The sequence below is a fragment of the Dipteris shenzhenensis genome, chromosome 16 (assembly GCF_047967505.1).
Source record: "Dipteris shenzhenensis isolate YYH24624 ecotype China chromosome 16, Dip_SZ_1.0, whole genome shotgun sequence".
Taxonomy (NCBI): Eukaryota; Viridiplantae; Streptophyta; class Polypodiopsida; order Gleicheniales; family Dipteridaceae; genus Dipteris; species Dipteris shenzhenensis.
Window position 1 is genome coordinate 19,455,229 of NC_141611.1, and position 24,478 is coordinate 19,479,706.

Sequence of the window (24,478 nt, forward strand, 5' to 3'; positions counted from 1 at the left end):
GTGCTTCCAAGAGCCTTGGACTTGACCAAGCTGCTCCGGGTGAATTGCAACTAGCTTTATAGGCTTTCAGGCTCTGCATGAGATTTCGACCTGATTTTCTGGAGCTTTCTGGGTGTTGTGGCTGGTTTTGGTAACTTTCTAGGCGTGGGTGTTTGCTTCTAAGCTGCTCTTGGGGCTGTGCCAGAGCAGAATCAGCTTATCTCCGCGGGATCTAGGGTTTTCCAGCCAGGGTGACCTTTCTTTTGTGGATTCCAGGTAGAAGAAGGCTTGTCTTTGCCTGCTTTTGCCATTCCCTGATTGGTTGTTGGCTAGTTATTGCGTTTGGGTTTGTTTCCTCGCGAAGAAGAGTTGATTTATGCTGTTGGGCAGTGGCCAGGGAGGCTATAGATTGAGGCAACTCGTTGGATCATGGGCAGCTTTAGATATAGATGTTAAAGCTTTAGATATATCAACGCGTTTGGTTGTTTGATTGCACCAGAGTTCAGCTGTTGAGGGCTTTGTCTTGCAGTTGTTCAGGCGTGTTTGGCGGGTTGGGCACTTGGATGCGCGATTGCAGGAGTGGTTCAGACAGTGGATGCTATTCATGCTTTGGTTGGCTGAGGATACTAGACTGTCTAGTGACTGGATGCTGTTCACCGTTTGAAGTTGAGCAGGGAATTAGAGGGTAGGCTGGATGGGGATGAAAGGGACTCAAGGGGGAATGAGAGCAAGAGGGAGAGAGTGAGAGAGAGAGAAGACTCAAGGTGTGTGGGTGTGAAGTGATGAGCCACACCACAAACTCATTTGTTTTTATTAGGATTAGGTTTACCCTATGACTGTCTTAAGACAGTCATAGGTGTCCTATCTTTAATGAAGGGTTGGCAATGTGCCTTTACCCCAACAACCTCCCACCTAAAGGCCAATGTGCCTAAAGGGGAGAAAAGAATAAAAATTACAGCAATATACAGTTACTGTATACAAGACCATAAAATAAGAATGGTCTCATCCTAATCCCATGATGTGGCGGCAATGTGCAAACCGCTCTGTAGGCAAGCTCTTAGTGAGCAAATCTGCAGGATTATCATCAGTATGCACTTTCACAAGCTCAAGTCGCTTGTCTTCCAGTACCTCCCTGATGAAATGATATTTCACTTCAATGTGCTTGGTCTTCTGATGAAAGACCGGATTCTTTGCCAACATGATAGCACTCTGACTATCACAATGCAAAACTGGCATATCTCCTGTAATGCCCAAATCTCCCACCAGCCGAGTAAGCCATATTGCTTCCTTGCAAGCCTCAGTGGCTGCAACATATTCAGCTTCAGTGGTTGACAGTGCAACACATTTCTGCAACCGAGACACCCATGATATAGCACCTCCTGCAAATGTGAAAATATAACCGGTAGTAGACTTCCGGTTATCTGCATTCCCTGCATAGTCTGAATCTGTAAAACCATGCACCAATGCATCCTGCCTACCATAGCATATGCACAAGTCTTTGGTACCCTTGAGATACCTCAAGACACCTTTCACTGCTTCCCAGTGCCGCTTGCCTGGATTTGCCATATACCTGCTGATGACTCCCACCGCAAAAGCAATATCCGGACGAGTGGCAACCATGGCATACATCAAAGATCCAACTGCAGATGCATACGGAACCTTGGCCATTTCAGCCTTATCATCATCTGATCTGGGGCTGTCCTTACTACTGAGTTTTAAATGTGGAGGCAACGGGGTACTAATAGACTTCCCCCCCTCCATTTTAAACCTCTGCAGTACTTTGTCAATGTACTCCTTTTGTGACAGAAACAAAAGTCCCTTGGACCTGTCACGAGTAATCCGCATGCCAAGAATATGATTTGCATCACCCAAGTCTTTCATGTCAAAAGACTTATGCAGTTGTTTCTTCAAAGCACTAATCTCATGCTGAGATTTACTGGCAATAAGCATGTCATCCACATATAGAATGAGTAGCATCAAACTGCCATCCTTTGCCCGTTTGGTGTACAAGTAATGATCGGTTTCACACCTATGATACCCTTGGGACTGCATGAAGGCATCAAACTTCTCGTACCATTCTCTTGGCGCCTGTTTGAGTCCATACAAGCTCCTCTTGAGCTTACATACAAGCTGCTCTTTCCCTTTAACAGCATATCCCTCTGGCTGACTCATATAGATCTCATCATGGAGATCTCCGTAAAGAAAGGCTGTCTTCACATCCATCTGACATAAATCCATGTCGTCATGAGCAACAAGAGCTAACACTGCTCTCAAAGTAGTCATCTTGACTACAGGGGAAAAGATCTCATCAAAGTCAATGCCCTTCTCCTGCTTAAATCCCTTGGCAACCAATCTGGCCTTATACCTAGGTAAAGCATTTGAATCCACTTTGACTTTGTAAACCCACTTGCATGGCAAAACCTTTCTGCCTGTAGGTAATTGCACCAAGTCCCATGTATCATTTTGAAGTAGGGAGTCCATTTCTGACTGCATGGCTTTCTCCCACTTCTTTTTCTCCGTTCTTCCCATAGCTTCCTTGAAGCTGGAAGGCTCACCACAATCTGTCAGCATGATAAAATTAGCCACATTATTGGCTCCTGGAACAAACCTGGCAGGAGGCCGTTGTGCACGGGTGCTCCTCCTAACAAAATGTTCCGGATTATGCTGCTGTCCAGCCTGTTCTTCATGCATGACGGGTGGCTGTACCACCATATCTGGCTGTTCTACAGCCCCATCTACTGGCATATCCAGTGGTGCATCATTGGCAAAATTATCTGGCTGATTTTCAGCCTGTATACCCTCTTGAACAGGGTGATCTGCAGCAGCCTGCTGCTGCATATAAATGGGCATTCTTTGCTGTCCAACATCATCATAAATAACCCTCCTGTATTCCATAGGTTGCACGGGTTCCTTGTGTACACTATCCTCTTTAAAGATGACATCATTGCTGCGTATAATCTTCCGTTTAACGGGATCCCATAATCTGTACCCCATTTCACCTTCATCACCATAACCCATAAAGATGCATCTGATAGACTTTGGATCCAGTTTGGTGCGCAGTTCTTTGCGTACATGAGCAAAGCACTCGCAGCCAAATACACGTAAGTGCTTATATGAAGGTGGCTTGCCAGACCACACCTCCTCTGGCACTTTCAACTCCAAAGCCTTGTTTGGCGACCTGTTAATAATGTGAACTGCTGTTTGCACGGCTTATGCCCAAAAGCCATGGGGTAATGCAGCATAAGACAACATACATCGAACCTTCTCCTGAATAGTTCGATTCATCCGCTCACTTGCACCATTTTGAGATGCATTATGAGGGGCTGTGAGTTCCGGTTTGATGCCCTTAGCTTGGCAAAACTGCACAAAAGCATGTGACACATACTTACCCCCATTATCGGATCTGAGGCATTTCAGCCTACGACCTGTCCGATTCTCAACCTGAGCGACAAACTTCTTGAAAGCATCTAAGGCATCGCCCTTATGCTTCAAGAAATAGACCCACACTTTGCGTGTGGCATCATCAATAAAAGTAATAAAATATTTTGCACCCCCTAGTGATAACTGTGGCATCTCACACAAATCAGTGTGCACTAGATCAAGTGGTGCTCTATTCTGGGGAGTCCTCCTCTTATGAGGAGTCACAGAATGCTTGCCAAATATACAATGATCACAAGTAGGCAAATCTGAAAAAGAAAGAGGCGGCAGATAACCCAAACGTGACAGTTCTTGCATTCCTTTAACAGACATGTGTCCCAACCGGCTATGCCACAATGAAACCTTTGGCAGCTCGGTTATGGCAACAACATGATTACCCACGCTGGAAACATAAAGAGGGTACAAGGTATCACTCTTAAAACCCTCAGCCACTACAGTCTGGCCATCAGTAATCACCCATTTGGAATCCCCAAATGTGGTGTGGTAACCACTGTCATCCAATAAGCCAGTGCTAATCAGATTTTTCTTGATTTGCGGCACATGGCGGACACCATCAAGCATGAATATGCGTCCATCAGGAAATACTATCTGTATACTGCCAATCCCTGCAATCTGACATGCATAGTTGTTCCCAAGATGAACAACTCCATGAGTACCTGTGTAGGAAGTAAACCACTCCCTATGAGGAGTAACATGAAAAGAGGCACCTGAATCCAAGAGCCAGGTGTGCATGTCGTGACCATCAATAACCAAGGCATGTGCTATTACAGCAGAAGAGCATAAAACATCATGTATGTCACTGTCACTGTCCTCTGCTGCAACATTCACTGCATCCAAGTCATCTGCCTTGGCCTTGCCTTTGCCTTTGCTTGCATTTCCTGCATCCTTTGTTTCAGCCTTTTTGGCTTTCTGATCCCATATGAACTTGAAGCACTTAGACTTCACATGTCCCTTCTTGCCACAATAAAAGCATTCAATTTCCTTTTTGCCACGGGACTGACTACGGGATTTGGACTTACTAGCAGATGTCCCCTTCTGTTGAGTCCTGCCTCTATCTTGTACCTTCAAAGAATTTGAAGACTTGCTGACCGCATTATTCTTCCTGCTCATCTCCTCCATAAGGAGAGAGCTCTCTACATCAGCATATATAAGAGTGACATTTGAATTAGACAGGGTGGTCTTGAAAGTGTCCCAACTCTCAGGGAGAGTACACAACAAGAAAGTAGCCTTGAACTCCTCATCAAGATTCAACCCCTGTGCAATCAGCTGTGTAAAGATGGCATTGAACTCACTCAAGTGTGAGGTCATAGCTGTACCTTCCTTCATGCGAAGATCAACCAGCTTCTTCAGCCAATAAACCTTACTGGCTGAGCTCTTTTGGGCATACAATTCTTCTAGCCTTTGCCATAGACCATAAGAGGTCTTTTCAGCCTGAACATTGAACACAAGAGTGTCTGAAATAGTGAGCATGATAGCTGCCCTTGCGGACAAATCAAGCTCTTCCCAGTCATCAGCTGCCATGTCAGATGGCTTGACACCTTTCACCCTTATGGGCTTAGCAATCTTCTTTAACAGAAGTACATTCAAGCACTGTTCTGCCCATAATGCATAGTTGTGTGCTCCTTCCAGTTTCTTTATGTTCAGAATTGAAGAATCACTTCCCCCTGATGCCATATCAGATAAGGAAAGTACCTGACTCCCTGGAAGTAAAAAAAAAGACTGAATAAAAATTCTGATTTCTCAGAAAAAAAAACCTGCTCTATTCAAGAGCCAGAAGCACTCTCAATGGTGCTGTTTTTTACTGTCAGGAAAATCTGCAGCAAAACAGTAAATGACCCTGCAAATACTGTACCTTCTGACACACTGTACCGTGCTCAAAGAGGCATAAAAACAGTAATTTCAGACTGCTGCAGCTGCTCAACAAGTGCTTAACAGTGCATAATCATCTGACAAAGCACAAACACTGCTGTAAACCCTGATGTACTGACTGTACTGATCACTTCTCCCACCTCAGATGAGGTATTGCACTGAGTTAATATGCATAAACCACTTGGCAAACACCAAAAAAATGACACTTCAGCCTGTCACACAACCTGCAACAGAAAATGGGATAAATCCCAAGCAATCACCCTTATACCAAGGGGATAAAATGCATCTGAAGATCTCTGTCGGTGACCCAAGTGCTATCAAACAAAATCTGGGCAAAAGCCCCTTGATCTGACACCTGAACCAAGTGAAGAACACCTCAACACTGAGGTAGCATGCAATATGAAAATCTCTCTGACAAAATCATCCACCAGTGTAATGCATATACTGCCCTGTGTAGAAATGACATACACAGATCCCAACGTACAAACACGCAATGAGGGACCTTTTGAGCACTGTCAACGATGGACAGTTAGGGACCGAGTAAACTCGATGCGCCCTGGCCAAGCGTGGCTCAACTGAGGTTCTTTGAGTGTTGCACAAGAAATGTGACTTGCAAGAAAATGTCACCTCGACACTGCGGAAATCAAGACAAATGTGTGCTCTCTGGCACCACACTGCCTCAAGGCATACAATGCATCACCTTCCGGGCAAAAGCCCTATGATCTGCTCACCTGTAAACTGAGATTCAAACCCAGTATAAGCATATGTCCTCTTGCAAAATCAAGGCATTACCTTCCCAGAACAAAATAGCTGTGCAATCAACCACACACTGTGGTTCTCTTCACCTCAAGCACAAGATGAATGAAAGTACTTGCTGTACTGTCAAGATAACACAGTTTTGTGAACTGAAAAATGACCCTGAATCAAGAGGAATGAAGAGCAGAATGTGCTTTCACCTCTCTTTCTTCCCCAAGCAAAAAAAAATCTGCGCCTGCTGTACTTCCTGTACCTGCGCAGTGTACAGAATCCCAGAAAAGGAAAATAACAATTTCGGAAAAATTTTGCCCTGTTGTAGTTCCCTGCAGGTACGGCGTCGTCGTCCATACGGTTGTATGGCAGTCTGTACGACTGTACGGCAGTCCGTACGACGGTCGTCCGTACGGCTGCCCTTGGAGTAGACTGCGCGACGCCCGAAGGGCTTAGCAGCTATGCAGCTGTAGCAGCTGCTGGTGTGACGCAGCGCCGCCCTGCTGCTGTCAGCAGCTGCTGTACAGTCCGCGACCCGCGCCACAGCCCGCGACCACGCCACAACCCGCGCCCGTGTCATAGCCCGCGATCACGCTCGATGCCCGCGCTTGCTCCCTGAACAGATCCGTGCCGCTCGAAGTCCGTCCGTACGGCGCTGGCTAGGTGGAGGTCGAGGGAAGAGGTCAAGGGTAGAAGGGAAACCTTGCTCTGATACCAGTTGAAAGGGACTCAAGGGGGAATGAGAGCAAGAGGGAGAGAGTGAGAGAGAGAGAAGACTCAAGGTGTGTGGGTGTGAAGTGATGAGCCACACCACAAACTCATTTGTTTTTATTAGGATTAGGTTTACCCTATGACTGTCTTAAGACAGTCATAGGTGTCCTATCTTTAATGAAGGGTTGGCAATGTGCCTTCACCCCAACAGGGGAGTCTGTGGGCGTTGGTTTGCCTATGGTGCAGCTTCCCAGAGACCTTTGTAATCAGCCGCTTGGCTTCAAATGAATGTTAAATAAATACCGCAAGGGGTGCCAATGTTTGGGGCCAATCGGTGTCTTGTTTTTGAGTAGGAGTGCTCTAGCTTCCCTGTGATTTGTTCTGTGGTGCATATTTACTTGGCTATTTACTGTGTATGCTGTAATTAAGTGGATCCTACCACCCTTTACGTTGTTGAGGATGGTTTCAATGTCTCCCACCCGCCTCGTCTCTTGTGAAGAAGTGTGCAATCCTCTGTTGTCTAGGGCCGTGCTCCCGGGTCTCTTGCTAGTCAAGTTTTCTTGGGAGGGGGATTTGCAGGATTGTTAAAGAGGAAGGTTCGTGCTGAATCACAAGGGGGTTGCTGAGGGATTTGAAGGGTAATTCTGTTGTATACAGGTGAAGCACATATGATAGACCCCCAAGGGCCTAAGGTAGCAATGAAAATTTCTTTAATGTTTCATTTTATGCATCTTCTTCTAGCTGAGCTGCTTTGCCATGTCCTCCATGTCAGGAGTGGATTGGGATGGAGGGGGGAAGGGGGGGTTTAACATTTAGATGAGGTCTCAAATCTCTTAGATGTTGTTAGATTCAATTTACACTTGTCCTTTTCCATGGGGAAGGAATTGAGTAGGCATTTTTGGTTAGCTTTCCCAATTTATACTATTTTTTTTGAGTGTTTGGATCATGGGCAGCTTTAGATATATCCATGGAAGGATTTAACATCACATGGTTATATTTTCATGCACATCGATGCATGCGCTTTTGTAAACATATGCTTATGCACACACTATGTATCACATGCATGCATCCTTACTAGTGTGTAAGATAGTATGTAAGTGAGCTGCATCTTCTTGAGAAAAATGTTTACGGAGGGTGCACAAGTCTCAAAGAGGAGGTATGAGGAGGGAGTTCATTGGCTACACTAGGCTCTACCAAGGTGGTCAAAGCAACGGAAGGATATTGCAACATCAAACTAAGTGAATCAACCAAGCTGGGCGATATAATGCCCTCGATATTGCAATTACCGAGTCAAGCAAGCCTGTTTGTCACCTGTGGATGATCTAAGGAATGAGATGCATTATGAATAGAATAATGGCTCTTGCTGGAATTATTATGAATGCTGAAGGGTAGGTGGGCACATCTATGCTTGCAGGTGTGCCGTTGTGTGTGCATGTGTGAAGCAAGTGTATGCATTTGTGTGTTTGTGTGTGCACATGGGAAGCAATTGCACGTGTGTGTGTGTTTGCATGTGCTCGTGTGTGCACATAGTCTACTTGTGTACCTTTCATCATTGGCATTATAACCTTTAAAGGTTATGCCCTGTCATTTTAAAAAAGGATCCAGTTTGATAAATCTATAAAGATCGCAGAAGAAGAACCTTTTCCTTGGTATGAGCAAAGAGTGTTACCAAGAGCAAAGAGTGTAAGTGAGCACATTTTGTGTGGCAAGATTTTCCTTGTGCGCTTGTTGGAAGCCTCTCATAGGATGAACTTTTTAATGATAGGGGTCCGTTTCAGAAAAAGAGAATTAGCTTAAATATATAGATATTACTAAAGAACCTGTATGAATTTTCATTTCATCCCGTTATAACTCTTTACTTCAGTGTTTTCCTAAACAAAAGACAACTTTGTAGGGACATATTCTTCAAACTTAGAAGGGATAGTTGCAGTTTGTTGGCATGATGTATGATGCTCCAAGAAGGAAATGGATGATCAACATCCATCCTTTGGATCGCATATATCAGTGAAATAAGGCTATTGGAAAGTCTAACAGTACTGCCACACCAGGATTTTGTCCTATGTGAAAGGGCATACGTACTAAGCAATGGCTTGTTCTTTGTGTCAGAATTATGGCCGGGAGCTACAGGAAGCTTACGAGTGCTGCATGAAATATCGAAGAACTGCAAAAGAAGCGGAGCTGACCCAGGTTCAGACTTGTACCAAGCTTGTATTTCTTAGAGTAAGTTATGAATGAGAATTTTCTAAAGAAGTTTGTTGGATGTGCAAATGAAGGCATGGGATCTTTATTATCATGTTTTCAAGAGGATAAACAAGCAACTTCCGGGCCTTACTACACTGGAGCTGCAGGTGGATTGTGTGTAAATAATCCAAAGTTTTTTTGTGTGTTGATTCCCGGATTCATCCTGGGCATGGGAGGAGTTTAATTGTCATCAACATGCTTTTTGAAGAACAGAATGTTTCTCCAGCCCTCTTGAATGCACGAGACTTGGTGCTTGCTGTACCTGGAACATACCGTGCAGGTAGCATTTTCTCTTCAGAGGGTTGAACTTTAGTTTGCTGGCATGGACTCTCATAGTTTGCCACGTGAGTTCTAACATTTCTTCCAATTTTAGGGGCACCCGTTGTTACCATAACTGGCTTTTCTCCTCAGCTTATTGTAATTGCATCCAAGCAACGCCCTCGGAAGTGTACAATCCATGGTAGTGATGGTGAAGATCATGCTTTTCTATTGAAAGGGCACGAGGACTTGAGACAGGATGAACGGGTGATGCAGGTATTAGTCATGTGCATACTGATTCTGCTGCCTTGGTTACGGTTTGTCAAGAACTAGGTGTTCTCATGCTTGTTGTAGCCAGCGAAGATGTTCTCTAAAGTATCGGTTTAATTGTTCACTGTGCTTGGACCAGCTTTTTGGCCTTGTGAACACGTTACTTGCAAATGCCCCAGATACTGCAGAGAAAGATCTTTCAATTCGGCGCTATGCTGTTATTCCCCTATCACCTAATAGTGGCTTGATAGGTTGGGTTCCTAATTGTGACACTCTTCACCATTTGATTCGTGAATACAGAGACGCTCGAAAGGTGAGAAAAGAATTTGTCTGTGTGCAAACTTCCAAGTCTTGAAATCAATGGAGTTTTGCAACTTTAAAGTCTGGTTGCTTTATGGAACACCAAGCTCATTTAGGTTTTGCAGATTCCTGTAAACATGGAACACCGGCTGATGTTGGATTTTGCTCCTGATTATGAGAACCTCACACTAATTGCAAAAGTGGAGGTGTTTGAGAATGCTCTGCAGAATACGGATGGAAACGATCTGGCTAAGTTAAGTACTATGATTGAATAATGAATGTCCTTAAAGCATATAACAGCAAGATGTCTATTGCTTTCAAAATTTTGAAAAGCTTTGATGCTGATTTGTAGTGATTGCCTCTGCAGGTTCTTTGGTTGAAGAGTAGAACCTCAGAGGTCTGGCTTTCTCGGAGGACCAATTATACACGCAGTTTGGCTGTTATGAGCATGGTAGGTTCCTAGCTTGGCTCTGTGATTGGCTTTAGGAATAGTCTACCTATGCAATATCCAAGAGATTTACTTCTTGTAAAATTTCAGGTGGGGTATTTGTTGGGATTGGGTGATCGTCATCCAAGCAATCTTATGCTACATCGCGTCAGGTGGGTGTGTTGGCACATTTATTTCCTGATTGGGCAGATTTGATGCTTTCTCAAGTTATATTTTCTAATGTACTTGTTCTGCCTCTCTCTCTCTCTCTCTCTCTCTCTCCTGGGAAGCAGTGGTAAGATCCTTCATATTGACTTTGGGGACTGCTTTGAGGCATCAATGAACCGAGAAAAGTTTCCAGAGAAGGTGAGAGGCCCTGTTGAAGAAACCAATGTCTAAATGCTTTGTTATCTTTCGAAAAGATTTGGGCTGCTGATTACATATGTAAATGCAATCTGCTTCATGTAACAGGTTCCTTTCAGATTGACAAGGATGCTTGTGAAGGCTATGGAAGTAAGTGGCATTGAAGGGAACTTCAGGTTTACATGTGAAAATGTATTACAAGTTCTTCGCAACAATAAAGACAGTGTCATGGCTATGATGGAGGTACTTGTCGACCTTTAAAAGTTCAATCTTTTGAAATTCATTCCAGTTTTCTTTGTTTAATTTCTAGTTTGTCATTCTGCAAAAGCATTCAATAGGATTGTTTGATTCTTTAGTGCGTGCAATGCCATTTTTATTATGTCATCTTGCTCTTTATCGATTCTTTTGGGGTTGAAGGTTTTCAAAAGTTTAATTTTGGGACTTTGTGATCAGTTTTTTAATACTGTTGTGTTTGGATGTGTGCCAAGTAAATATACTTTTGTGATTTTATGTAACCAGTGGTTTCATCCCAATACATCCATGGTCTCTTGTATGAGCTGCTTGGAAGGACACTCCTTTCAAAGTCTTCATGGACTCCACTTCAGATATGCCCTCATGACCTATTCACGGGCCATGGGCTTTAAAGATGACAATGCAATGGTTTTCTTTTCTCTTGTGCTGCATGATAGAACTTGAACCAGTAGAAACCATATAGTCTGTAGTGGATTTCCTATTCATCCATTGAACCTGCTCAATTATCTGCAAATCCTTGCAACTCAGTCGCATCACATTTTGTGTAGACCAAATGCATAGTGCCTTCAGGTATCTCATAATTTTCATTGCTGCCCTCCGACATGTGTTCCACCAATTCCACCAATGCATGTTTAAAGTGCTTGAGGATACGTGAGGTCTACACTAAGCTTATGTAACCTCCCTTATCTTGCGCTTGTAGCAGTTGCCTCATAGGAAGGTTCTTTAACACTGTTGTGCAACCCAAATCGCTGTTCGATTGCATTAATTGAGAGAATTGCTCTTACGCTTTGTCGGAGGCCGTATTTCACATTTTCATGAGGATATAACCCTAAATGCAGTCCAGACACAATCAGCAAAACACAATGGAAATCAGCAGGCAGCTTGCCTTCGAAGTTCGAACCACCCCCATGCATGTGTTCTAGAGATCAGACTCCCACAAGCCCATGCCCATAGCTCTGCTGTCGCATACCACCAGAAGCCGTTTTCAATGAGCTATTGGCATAGTGTCTCGTGATGTGCCATGTAGAAGACGAGAGTCTACGCTCAACATCTAGATCATACCATCCAGTAGTGTGTGCACACTTATACCAGCACAATAGTCTTGTCGACTCTTATATAGAGGAGCTAGTGTTTTATTAAGTCCTCTAGTCCCACGTTAGCTTGCTTCCCTTAATCCCAGGGCCCCTTAACCCTGTTGGATTCAGTCCACTAAATAAAGGATTAGTGTCTAGGTACATAACATTCTTCCCCTCTTTTATTGGGAAAGTTCTTTTGCAAACTAGTGATTGGCTCCAAGTTAAGTCTTCCTCAAACGTATGCTTCCATTGAACTTTGAACTCTAGAATTAACTTATTCCTAAGTTTCCTTCCCTTGAAATCGATGACTCTTTCAGGTTCAGGTCAAATCCTCAACTCCTAGAATTTCTTGGCTCAAAACGAGACTGTCTCTTGCCCACAACGTCTCTTTTAGTGTACTGACATGAAAGACCAGGTGAACTTTTACATGAGAAAGACAATTCTAGTTTATATGCAACCACATCAATCAGGCTTACCTTTCCGAGAGATAGGCTGTTGGACTAAAGTCCACGTTCTTTAAGGAGGGTTTTCAAAGGAATGGTTAGCTTTGAATAATCCTTCACTGACTTCGTAAGAAAGACTTTAAGTCCTAGGAATGCACGAAGTTGCCTTATTGTTTGAGGAACAGGCCAAACCAAATACCTTTTGGATTCTCTCATGATCAATGCTCATGCCCTCTCGGGAAATCTTATGCCCCAAACTACACACGAAAGAACTCACTCTTATACTTCTTTTCATACAAGTTCTCACCCGTTAGTGCTGCAAACACAATGAGGAGATGCTAGACTTGCTTGTCGAGAGAATGGTTGTATACCATGATATCGTCTAAGACATGGCTACAAATTTCCCTAGATACTTGCAAAAGATATCATTTGTCATCTGCTAGGTGGTCGCAATGAGGAGTAAGAACTCATAATCCCTGCTTGTAGACGTCTTCATCAGCTATGCGTATTTGGTGGTAACCAGTACTTAGGTCAAACTTTATAAAATAGGCAGCGCCCTGTAGCCTATCAATCAATTCATCTACTCTAGGAAGGGGAGATCGCTTCTTGGTTGTAACTTTGTTCAACTTTTTATAGTCTAGGCACATTCTTGGACTTCCGGTCTTGTGCTTCAATAGCACCGGAGCACCCCCGAAAGATTTACATCTAACCTTCCCCATTCGTAGATATTTTGATAACTGTTGGGATATCTCAAAATCTTCATTTTACTCATCTTGTAAGGCACCATGCTTTTGTGGAAGTAACTGTATCTGATTAACTGTCCTAACGGGTGGTCAACGAAGTAGCAACTCGGATGGAAATACATCAACAAATTCTGTTTTTACTTCTGCAAGTGCACATGTTTCCCCTATTTTACTTTATAAAATAGGCAGCGCCCTGTAGCCTATCAATCAATTCATCTACTCTAGGAAGGGGAGATCGCTTCTTGGTTGTAACTTTGTTCAACTTTTTATAGTCTAGGCACATTCTTGGACTTCCGTTCTTGTGCTTCAATAGCACCGGAGCACCCCCGAAAGATTTACATCTAACCTTCCCCATTCGTAGATATTTTGATAACTGTTGGGATATCTCAAAATCTTCATTTTACTCATCTTGTAAGGCACCATGCTTTTGTGGAAGTAACTGTATCTGATTAACTGTCCTAACGGGTGGTCAACGAAGTAGCAACTCGGATGGAAATACATCAACAAATTCTGTTTTTACTTCTGCAAGTGCACATGTTTCCCCATGCATCTAACTTAGAAGATTCATTAACATTATTAACTTCAGATGCAAAATTACATAACACACATTGATACATTTCATACTCAGATTTGGCCATCATATTAATAACTTCCAAGCAGTTTACAAGAGGGCAAAGTGGGACATTAAAATCACCTTGCAATCTATAGGATACCCCTCCTTTGACAAAGTTAACCTATCACTTTGCCAATTGCTTTGGACGTGATTATTTCCTACAATTACATCCAATCTATCTCTACGCGTGCCTCAGCCGGAGCGTGTGAAGACCTCAAGGCTTGAGTTTGCTTAGCCCTAGGAGAACCGGAAGTGCCTCTTCTGCTTGAAGGTTTTGTGCTGTCTCCAAAGATTTTGAAGATGAAATAAATCAAAGGGATGCTATGATTACGGATTTGGGAGATGAAGATGAGTCGGAGGAGGACCTTCCTCACCTAGAAGTAGGAGAGAGGGACTTTTTTTTCCATACAAAGGAAAGCGTGGCAACAATTTAGAATAAAAGAAGACTTTCCCCATTGAAGGAAGCAATTGTGCTGCCCAAAAGCCCAACTTTCAAGGCTAAAAAGGGGAAAAACAGGAATGTAAGTAAGCCATTATCCTTCCTCACACTCAATGTGTGTGGTTTAACTGACCCATCTAGAGGGTTAGAAGTTGCTATTTGGTTGAGTCTCTGTCCCTCCAACATTTGTCAGGAAGTCAAGGTCGCTGATCAAACTCTAGAGCAAAGATTGAAAGCAATTGATAGAAGATGAGTTTAGTTCTTCACAAATCATGAAGTGGGGAGAGGGGGCCCTGCAATTGAACTTCTTTCTCACTTTAAAGAGGACATTGGGCATCAGAAAGATGATGACGAGGAGAGATGGCTGGCCCTGCAATGCAGTATGAAAGGAGTTCAGTCACAATTGTCTCAGTTTATGCTCCCACGGGGTCACAAAGCAAATGCAAGAATCTCTTAAATGTAGGATTGATTGAAAAAGAGAGAGTGCAGATTGCAAAGGAGTCGATAGATTAGCCGTCACTTCAAAACTAGGATCGATGAATAGAAGGAGTACAAGGTACAACTACCTAGACCTAGGACTAAGTGTCCTAGGTGTCACATAGGACTAAGTGTCCTAGGTGGCCTAAAAGGCACTAACACTACAAGTGCCTATATTTATGCCTACAAGGCACATACCATGGCCTATAGGGCATCACTAGAACCACCAGGAGATGGCCTACAAACCCCCCTCCATGGGATGGGCTGAAGTATTTTGGAAACGTCTCAGAATACTTGGTATTTTCTGGTCATGGTGGCACATGTTCATCCAAAAGGATATAGCCACCTATGACTGTACAAGGGATGTCAGATCATGTAACAAAGGGAACCAAGTGTAAAGCCTGTCGGAAGACTTCGAACTTGGGATGAGGAAGTGCCTTTGTAAACATATCTGCTATGTTGTCCTCTGTGGGAAGAAAGGACAACTCTCTGTCTCTTGTTGACAACCGCTCGCGAACATAATGATAGTGAACTTCAATATGCTTGGTACGCGCATGAAACACTGGGTTACGCGCAATGGCCAAAGCACTTTGGCTGTCAGTGTAGACAATAGTGGAGGATGTCTGGCGAATACCAAGATTTGTAAGTAACTGTCGAAGCCAAACACACTCTACTGTAGCGGTGAAAGCTGCCCTGTACTCAGCCTCTCAGCTACATGTGGCAACTGTTGGTTGCTTCTTGCTGAGTCAAGAGATACACGAATTGCCAAGCAAAAAACAATTGCCAGTATGTGACACTCTGGTGTCGGAACATCCTGCCCAGTCACTATCCGTGTAAGCATGCATGGTAAGTGAACCCTGATCACTATAGAAGAGGGCTAAATCCTGAGTGCCTCTGAGATATCTGAAGACTCTCTTCACTGCTTGCCAATGCTGTGAACTGGGCATGTGCATGAATCTGCTGAGCTGAGATACTGCATACTGTAAGTCAAGTTTGGTGTGACATAGATAAATAAGGCATCCAACAGCAGCTTGCTGATAAATAGTGATATCACATGGTGGGCTCCCATCATGAGCTGAGAATTTGAAGCCAGGGTCCACTGGAGTAGAGATTGGCTTTAAATCCTCAAACTGAAAACGATCAAGGAGCTGTCCAGTATACTTGGACTGAGATATCATGATACCCCCCTCAACATGAGCAAACTGAATGCCCAAATAATAATGGAGTTGTCCCATGTCTGACATGTCAAAAATCTGCTGCAAATCAGCCTTGAAAACTGCAATTCGCTGAGTATCTGGGCCCGTGATGAGCATAGCATCCACATATAAAATCAGCACTAAAAAATCAGATCCACTCCCACGGACATAAAGAGTGGGTTCTGTGGGACTATTCTGAAAACTAAGGGATAGTAAGTGTGCATGAATTTTGGCATACCATGCCCTGGGTGCCTGCTTCAAACCATAAAGGGCTTTTCTAAGCCGGCATACCTTATTTTCAGAATTAACAACCTCAAAGCCAGGAGGTTGTGTGACATAGACTTCTTCTTGCAGATCCCCATGAAGAAAAGCAGTCTTGATATCAAGTTGGTGCACTTGCCAATGATGATGGGCTGCAATGGCAATGACACATCTAATGGTAGTAATCCTGGATGTGGGAGCAAATGTCTCCTCAAAGTCAATGCCTTGTTGTTGGGCATACCCTTTTGCAACAAGGCGGGCTTTGTATCGATCTATGCTGCCGTCAGATTTCCTTTTTAATTTGTAGACCCACCGGGTTCCAATGGCATGCTTGCCAGGAGGGAGATCTACTAATTCCCATGTGTCATTTTTAGCAATGGAACGTAACTCAGCCCTCATTGCATCCATCCACTCTTTGCTGTCAAAAGCATCTTTATGGCACAGAGGCTCTTCATTGCAAGCTGTAGCAAGGAGTGCAAACTCAAGAAAGTGACCATGCTGTCTATTCCCTCATCTTGTCCGGGCAGCAAAAGGCTGATCTTGTTTGCTGTCCCTCAATGTATGAAGAAGCCATCTGGGAACTTGCCTTTGCTGTCTATTGACAACTCTTTCTTCAATGACTGCATCATGAATAGTGGGATCATTTTGTGCCGGCAGAGAAACCTGCAAATCAGCATGAGGTAGTGGCTGATTATTGCTTGGTGGAGGGCCTGTAGGAGGCTCATGTTGCTGGTCAAAGTCCTCTTCTGAGGATGGCAGATTCAAAGGCATCAAACATGTCAACATCTGGCTTAGCTTTGCAGTCCACAAGAGGAGAAGCTGAATGTTCAGCAAAGATTACATCTCTACTGACAATAATCTTCCCAGTATTTGGTTGGTATAACTGATACCCTCTGCTCTCGTGGTTGTAACCAATAAATATGCATGTGATTGCCTTGTCATCAAGCTTATGTCTCAGCTGAGATGGTACATGAACATATGCAAGAGACCCAAAAACTCTCATGTGTGAAAGTAAAGGCTGCTTGCCTTTCCATGCTTCATAAGGTGTAACAGTCTTTAATGCCCTTGTAGGTGATCTATTCAGCACATAGTTGGCACACATCACTGCATCAAGCCAAAATTTATTGGGCAAGGACTTGGCCTTAAGCATGCATCTGGCCATCTCCATTGTGGATCTGTTTTTCCTTTCAGAAACAGGATTCTGCTGAGGAGTGTAAGAAGTAGTACATGAGTGAATAATGCCCCGTGAAAACAGAAATGCATCAAACTCTATCATCACGAAGATCATAAACTAGGCATCTGTAGCCATCAAAAATTATTTTGAAACCTGAAGTGGCAATTGCTGAAATTGAACTCAAGTTGACTTCAATTCCAGGCACAAAAAAGAACATTTGTCAGAGTGACAGGATGGCTTGAAATGGATGTGAGCTGCACATCTCCAATTCCTTTTACAGCATATGAGGCATCATTAGCACATGTGATAGTCCCCCCTCGAGGTGCATCAGCTAAAGAATAACAATTGTCTGCAAGATGTGACATGCTTGGAAGCACCACTATCAAAGTACCAGGACTGAGCATCATTAGCAGTAAAGAATGCATCAGCTTTGGAGGGATCAAATGAGCAATGGACAGCCCAATGCCCAATCATCCTGAAGAGCATTTGCATGTGAAGCATCTTCTGGCTCATGGGATTCAATAGCATGAGAGGCATTAACTGTCAATCCTGCTTTCTTTTTCTCCGAAGAAATGCGCTTCCTGCATTCTGAAATGTCATGTCTAGGCTTGCGACAATAGTGGCATCTTTTCTTCTTTGACTTATCTGCTGTATTTTTAGATGCATGGGATGAATTGCAGCTGCTATGCGCAGATTTTGGCTTGCCCATAGGCTTGGAAGCCTTGCCTCTTCGTGTTTACTGTGAAGCAAATGCATGATCAAGAATAATGGCTTGTCTATTAGCTCTACTTTGCTCTTCCAGCAAAAGCAAAGTAACTAGCTGATCAAAAGAATAGTGGTCTTGATTACCCATGGCCACTAATCGAAGGGTTGTAGCAAACCCTTGATATGTATCTGGCAGTCCATTCAATGTGGTACTGACAAGCTGTGAATTTGGCACCACCTCATCAATGTTGGCAAGTTGTTCCATGAGGTCCTTGATCTTTGTCAGGTATGCATCCATAGAGTCACCTTCATTCATGCTGACTTCCTATAATTGCCTTCTCAAATATGCAACACGTGCCTCATTGCGAATCTGATAGAGAGAAGCCAATTTATCCCAATCATCCTTTGCTGTCCTGCAAGACCGGATGTGTGGAATAATGATTCTCTTGCATGATAAAGTAATACATGAATGTGCATTTGCATCTCTTGCATCCCATCTTGTCTGTTCCTGAGTTGGAAGAGTAGTGGTAGGAGCGCTAGAAGATGAGGCATCAGTAGGAGTACCCCCTACAAAGGGACCAGCAGTAGAGGCAACCACTGTAGCATTGGTTGGCCTCAGATCAACCCCAGAAACACTATTCCACAAATGCTTTGCAACAAGAATATGTTTCATGAGATAAGATCACATCGGATAGTTGGTGCCATCCAACTTATCATCTTCTCAAAGAACGCCAAATAGATCTTGATTGTTCCCAGCCATAGCAAATGTGATACCTTGAAAGAGACCTGAAAACCCAAAAGCCTCAAGGCTATCACTGCAAAAAGCTAGCTGTCCAAAAATGACACAAATATCTGCAAATTTTCGACCCAAATCAAAAGGGCAAATGCAGATCTGACCCAAATGTGACTGTGGCAGGCAATGTTCACAGCAAAAACAGCAAATCTAGCAAAAGCCCCAAATTTATTGAGGGCAAATAGGCCAAAAAGAGGGCAAATACAGAAAAGCCCCAAATTTTGCTGAGATTTTTGTAAATGTGACCCAATGTATGAGAATTTGACTCAATGTCCTGCAAAATTGACTCAATGTAGTGCAATCAAAATAGAAATTGTAGACCAAATCCCGAAAAATAGCCTCAAGTTTTGCAACTGCCAAAAAATTAGGACTTGCTGTCCACAAATTGACTGCAAAGATGCACCTGTCCCAAAGTATAGATCTCAAAATGTAGACTTTCCAGACTATTGAAATGGCTTGAGAAAATTTCAAACAGTAGAAGGGAGATAATGATAGCAAAAGCCCTCAAAAACCCCAAATTTTGAGAGTGTCCTGCTAATTTCACACGTGCCAAACCTGTATGGAAATCTCGAAACAAGTACAATTGTACGGAAGCATGTACAGCGTACGGATGTACAGAACAGATCCAAAGTACAGTGTACGGATTGTATGGTTGTACGCCAATACGGTATCCAATGTACGATGTACGGTCTGTGCTGTTGTACGGTGAAGGAAGTACGGAACAAGTACGATGCAAGTACGGAGTATGTATCAGGTGCGAGGTACGTCACGGGTACATCGTACGTAACATATACTTTGTAGATACTTGTACGGAACAGGTACTCTGTAGGTACATTGTACGGCGACGCAGGTACATCAAGTGAATACGATGGTTGTACGGTGCAGGTACGTAATACGGATAAGTACGGACTGTACGGAGAAGTATGGACTGTACGGAGAAGTATGGACTGTACGGAGCAGTACGGAGAAGTACGGAGCAGAGCAGGTTGGACTGTACAGAAAAGGAGGCTGGTGCAAATCCGGGCTCTGATACCACTGTAGGATCGATTGAAAAAGAGAGAGTGCAGATATTGCAAAGGAGTCGATAGATTAGCCGTCATGTCAAAACTAGGATCGATGAATAGAAGGAGCACAAGGTACAAGTACCTAGACGTAGGACTAAGTGTCCTAGGTGTCACATAGCACTAAGTGTCCTATGTGGCCTAAAAGGCACTAACACTACAAGTGCCTATATTTATTCCTACAAGGCACATACCATGGCCTATAGGGCATCACTAGAACCACTAGGAGATGGCCTACATTAAAATGCTGGTGACAGAACAATAAGGCTTGGGGATTTTATTAAGGTAGAGAATATGTAGACTAATGGATGCATAAAGGTTTGTGTTGAGGGGGGTTGAATTGCAGGTTTAGGAAGAGCTTAAAAGCTCTCTTCAGTTAGTAGATGCTGGTAAAGCTGGCATTTTCACTTAGAGTAACAAAAAGATTAGTAGGAGGGAGGCTAGGCTGGATAGCTCAGTATATGTGATTTTGGTAGGGGAAAAAGTTCTTTTTGGTTTAAGTAGATCCCAAACTCTTTCAAATAAAGAGTGTTTAGGAGTAGGTAAAACTTCTGTGGAATTCTGCATTTACTGATTCGACCAGCTTATGTTTCTTGGTTGGAGGCAGTTGAAAATACACAAAGTATACTAAAAATTCCAGAAGAGCCATAGCAGAAATCAGAGCCAAAAGGATGGACAGATAAGGCAGAGCATGGAGGTGTTTAAGCACAAAGCAAGGCAGGGAGACGGTCAAGCACAGGAGGAGCTCAGGACTACTAAAAGAGAGATCATAATTCAGCAATAAATTAGACTTACAAGAAGGAGTAGAGCAAATGAAGAGGTACCCATGCTAAAAGAAAGGGATTTCACTCTAGCTACTTCCATTGAGGAAACGATGATGATAGTTTTTCATCACTATCGAAACCTTCTGTCTACCTTAGTTGAGACAATATGGTGATGTGATGAGAGCAAGATAAAAATGCCAGTAGGTCAGAGAAAAGGTTGTGCAGAATTTTGACAATCTTCACCGTGAAAGCCACTTACCCAAGCTGAGTTGAAAGAGACTGTAGAATGGCTGATGGGAAAACCCCAGGGAAAGATGGTCTTCCCATAGCATGTACAAAGCAGCCTGAGAGGTTGTTGAGCCTTATCTTCTGATGCTATGACGAGATGTTTACGACCAACAACTCCCTGGACATATAAATGGGGTCATAATTAAGCTTATCCCTAACAAAGGAAAGGATGAACTAAAAAATTGGAGACCACTTACTATATTGAATTATAGGTATCAGGATTCAAAGGAGAATGAGTGGTTGGATCCTACAAGAGCTAGAAGGTTTTTTAAGGGCAGACAAGCTATTATCACCATTTGGGAGGGATGTGAATACACTAAGGACACTGCCCAAGATATGTGTTTTCTCAAAGTCAATTTTAATGAGACTTATGACAGCTTGGAGTGGGGGACTTATGACAGGTTGGAGTGGGGTTTCTTTTGCAATTTTTGCAAGATATGGGTTTAGGTCAAACATATGTTTCCTATGTTAGGCGCTACTTACTAATGCCTCAACAAAAGTTTGTGTCAATGGGGAGATGACTCAGGCTTTTAGTCTTAAGAGATCCATTAGATAGGGTCGCCCCTTAGTCCCTCTGTTATTTGCCATTGCAGCAGATGCTTTAGGATGGCTACGACAAGATCAACTTGGGAAGGATAACATAAAGGGTATTGAGTTGCCATTTGGAAAACAGCTTCTGTCTGAGCAATTTGCAGATGATACCAACTTAACTCCAAGGAATCCACTACTGAAGATGTTAAGGGAGTGGTTGAATGCCTAGATATCTTCTGCAAGGCCTCTGATATAGTGATCAATAATTGAAAAACATGATATTTTACTCTCAGTGAGAATGACCAAGATGTCTTAAGTGAACTGGGGTGTCATAGAATCCCCAAGGGCAGTATTCCGAGGTGATTTGAGTTTTCAATGAAAGATAGATGGGAGTGGTTCTTGAACAGATTCAAATGGAAGATAGATAAGTGGAGAGGATACCAGGCTAATTTGAGAGGTAGAAGGATGGTGCTATTTACCCTGTTGTCATTTTCTATTTATCCGGTTGGTGTCCTTCCAAAGCACAATTGAAGAAGTTCACTAGACGCTGGAAGTCTTTTTGGGGTGGGGACAGCACTAGGACAAAAATATCCAAAGTCTGGTGGACTTTTTGCACAAGACCCAATGATGAAGAGGGGCTGTGAGTAGTTGACATTCAAAAGTCTGGTTACATGTTTCAGCCACGTGGATTATAAAAGAAATTCTAAATCTTGACATGGCCTAGGCTCAACCTCTTAGAAAATTTTCTCATGTGAGACCTATAAGGGCCCTTAAATGGAAAGAGAGCATCCTAGACTTTTTGCTCTATGTAATCCTAAACCTCGTCTTACTGAAGGGAGCCAACTTCAGAAGTCCCCGTGGAAAGCCCTTAAAAGTTAGATCATTTTTCTGGCAAAGGTGCTTTTATGATATGGATTCTATTTGGGTGTCAGTGATCTTCAAGGATAATCCCCTCAGTGACAATGAGTTACTTTAAGCTAGCTTGCTTTTTCAAAAAGGGCCTCCAATGCTGGGGATAGCTCTGGGTAAGAGAAGACTTCTAGTGGAGAAATTGGCATGAAATTAGAAGGGAGTTTAGGCTCTCTAGTCAAGAGCAGGCTCTGGTTATGGGCAGCCTACAAATGATATTGAGGAGGTATTAAGGGTGCTAACTGCAAGGTGGAGAATCTTTGACAACAAGTCTAAATGGAAGAAAAGATATTATGCAAATATGGAATAAGGCAATACCAGAAAAGATGTCCACTCTGTTATGGTTAATCCTGCGCAAGGCTGTGTGGACTAATTCCAAAGGAGAGACTATTGGCAAAGTGGAAGGAAGGTGCAAGAGATGCCCAGGGCATAAGGAGGAAGGTATGTTCTTCTTGTTTCTTGTCCTAATGCAAGGAAGGCTTTACCGATGCTCTTGAACAACTGAGAAAAGAAATGGAAGAACATCATAAACTTTCTGCCTCATGGGACACTGTTCAGAAAGAGTTGCAGGTCAATGTTCCCAAGATGCTTTCAAGTCAAGGAAGAGGAGCCCTGAAGGGGGTGTTAGGAGGGCATTTTGGCTTTCAGAACTGTTGTCAAGCTATCTTGAAGCTTGTCACGTTGTCACCTGGATCTTGCAAAGCTACAGTACTATCTTCTTTTGGTTTGCCCTCAGGAGAGGATGATTGTTTGTTTGGAACAGAATGTAACATCTTTTTGCTAATATGAATACACACAATCTTTTAATGCTTAAAATATAAAGAAACTCTCTTTTCAATTGCAATTAGCTTGTGTAATGCCCCTTTGTTAGAACATGAAGTCAAGTGTGAGGGTATCCTAGAGTCCTAGGGTGTCCTATAGCTGTGTGGGTGTGAATGTGTCTAGTAGGTGAGCAATTAGTGCCACCTCCTAGAGTTAGGTGTGTGAGGTGGAGGTTAGTGATCTCACCTGTGATGTTAGAAGATGAGGCTTCCCAGCCTATAAAATGGGCATTGTACTTCATGTTATCAATGAATCACATCAAGTTGTTATGTGCCCCATATCTGTTTCCATCATGTGATTGCTCCCTGGTTCCTTCATGTGGTATGAGAGCCATGCCTCGTTCTCCTTGGCCTCACTTGGAACCTGTCTACAATTGTTGACTGGTGAGCTGCTGGTTGAGAAGATGCCTGCAACTGCTTAAGAGCCGACAGCACTGCCATGAAGACATGTTGCAAGCGCAAGATCGCAGGAGTCACTCTATGGGCAAAGATCATAGTCATTCTTGAGTGTTGGTGCATCACACTAGCTGAGGCGTTACCTTCTTGAAGGATATAGCCGGCATACCGAGCGTGGAGTTTCTGTCCTGAAATAGCTCACGTTGATCGATGTGAGACCACAACCTTCTTCTGAAGAATCCTTTGCTTGAAAGCATTGTGAGTGTCTCTGTAGTGGCTCTTGTTGCCTACTGCACGCAACAGCGTCAACAAGTACGCTTTCTTTACAGACATGCGCTGAATATGTCAAAGGTATCCTCAAGCTTTTGGGTGCATGCGGAAATGACCGATGGCAAAAGAACCAGGCAAATCGTTGAGCTTGGATTCGTTGTTTCAAATTCTCCTTCCTATCATGTCTAACCGCTAGTTCTGCCCTGACTCTACCTGCTTCCTTTCAACAATTTCGTGGAGTACAATTTTGGCTATGGAAGTGTGACTGTTGCTTGGTTATTACTAACGAAGGTTGTGCTCTGTTGTTGCTGGACATATCTACTATCTGTGGCCGTCAACCTATTGTCATCTTGTTGAAAGCTGATGCATCGTCTCTCAATCTTCATCGAACTAAACTGAAGACTCTCTTGCTGAGCTGCTATACGCTATTCCAGATTCCAATCCTTGTTGTCCTTCAGTTCGTGATTGCACGTGTTTTCCCTCTTCCTTGATCAAAATCAAAGGTTGTAGTATGTACAATTTGGGGCTTTTGCCAAAATTACGTAAATTCAGCCCTCATTTCGACATCGGTTTGGGGATTTTGCTATATTAAGAAAAATTGATCTCATTTGAGGCTACCAACTCGACATTTGTAACCATCAATTAGACATTTCGAGAGTCATG

At 43.2% G+C, this 24,478-nt stretch overlaps 1 protein-coding gene across 1 annotated transcript in view; it reads left to right on the top strand.

Moving 5' to 3' along the window:
- TOR (target of rapamycin) overlaps positions 1–24,478 on the top strand; it is a 142,621-nt gene that overhangs the window by 108,095 nt on the left and 10,048 nt on the right. The window contains exons 45-54 of the mRNA XM_087386937.1: positions 8,851–8,931; positions 9,018–9,092; positions 9,199–9,265; positions 9,359–9,519; positions 9,653–9,826; positions 9,939–10,065; positions 10,179–10,264; positions 10,352–10,413; positions 10,534–10,606; positions 10,712–10,846. Coding sequence (XP_087243063.1) covers positions 8,851–8,931; positions 9,018–9,092; positions 9,199–9,265; positions 9,359–9,519; positions 9,653–9,826; positions 9,939–10,065; positions 10,179–10,264; positions 10,352–10,413; positions 10,534–10,606; positions 10,712–10,846 — 1,041 coding nt within the window. The remainder of the gene's footprint in view (positions 1–8,850; positions 8,932–9,017; positions 9,093–9,198; positions 9,266–9,358; positions 9,520–9,652; positions 9,827–9,938; positions 10,066–10,178; positions 10,265–10,351; positions 10,414–10,533; positions 10,607–10,711; positions 10,847–24,478) is intronic.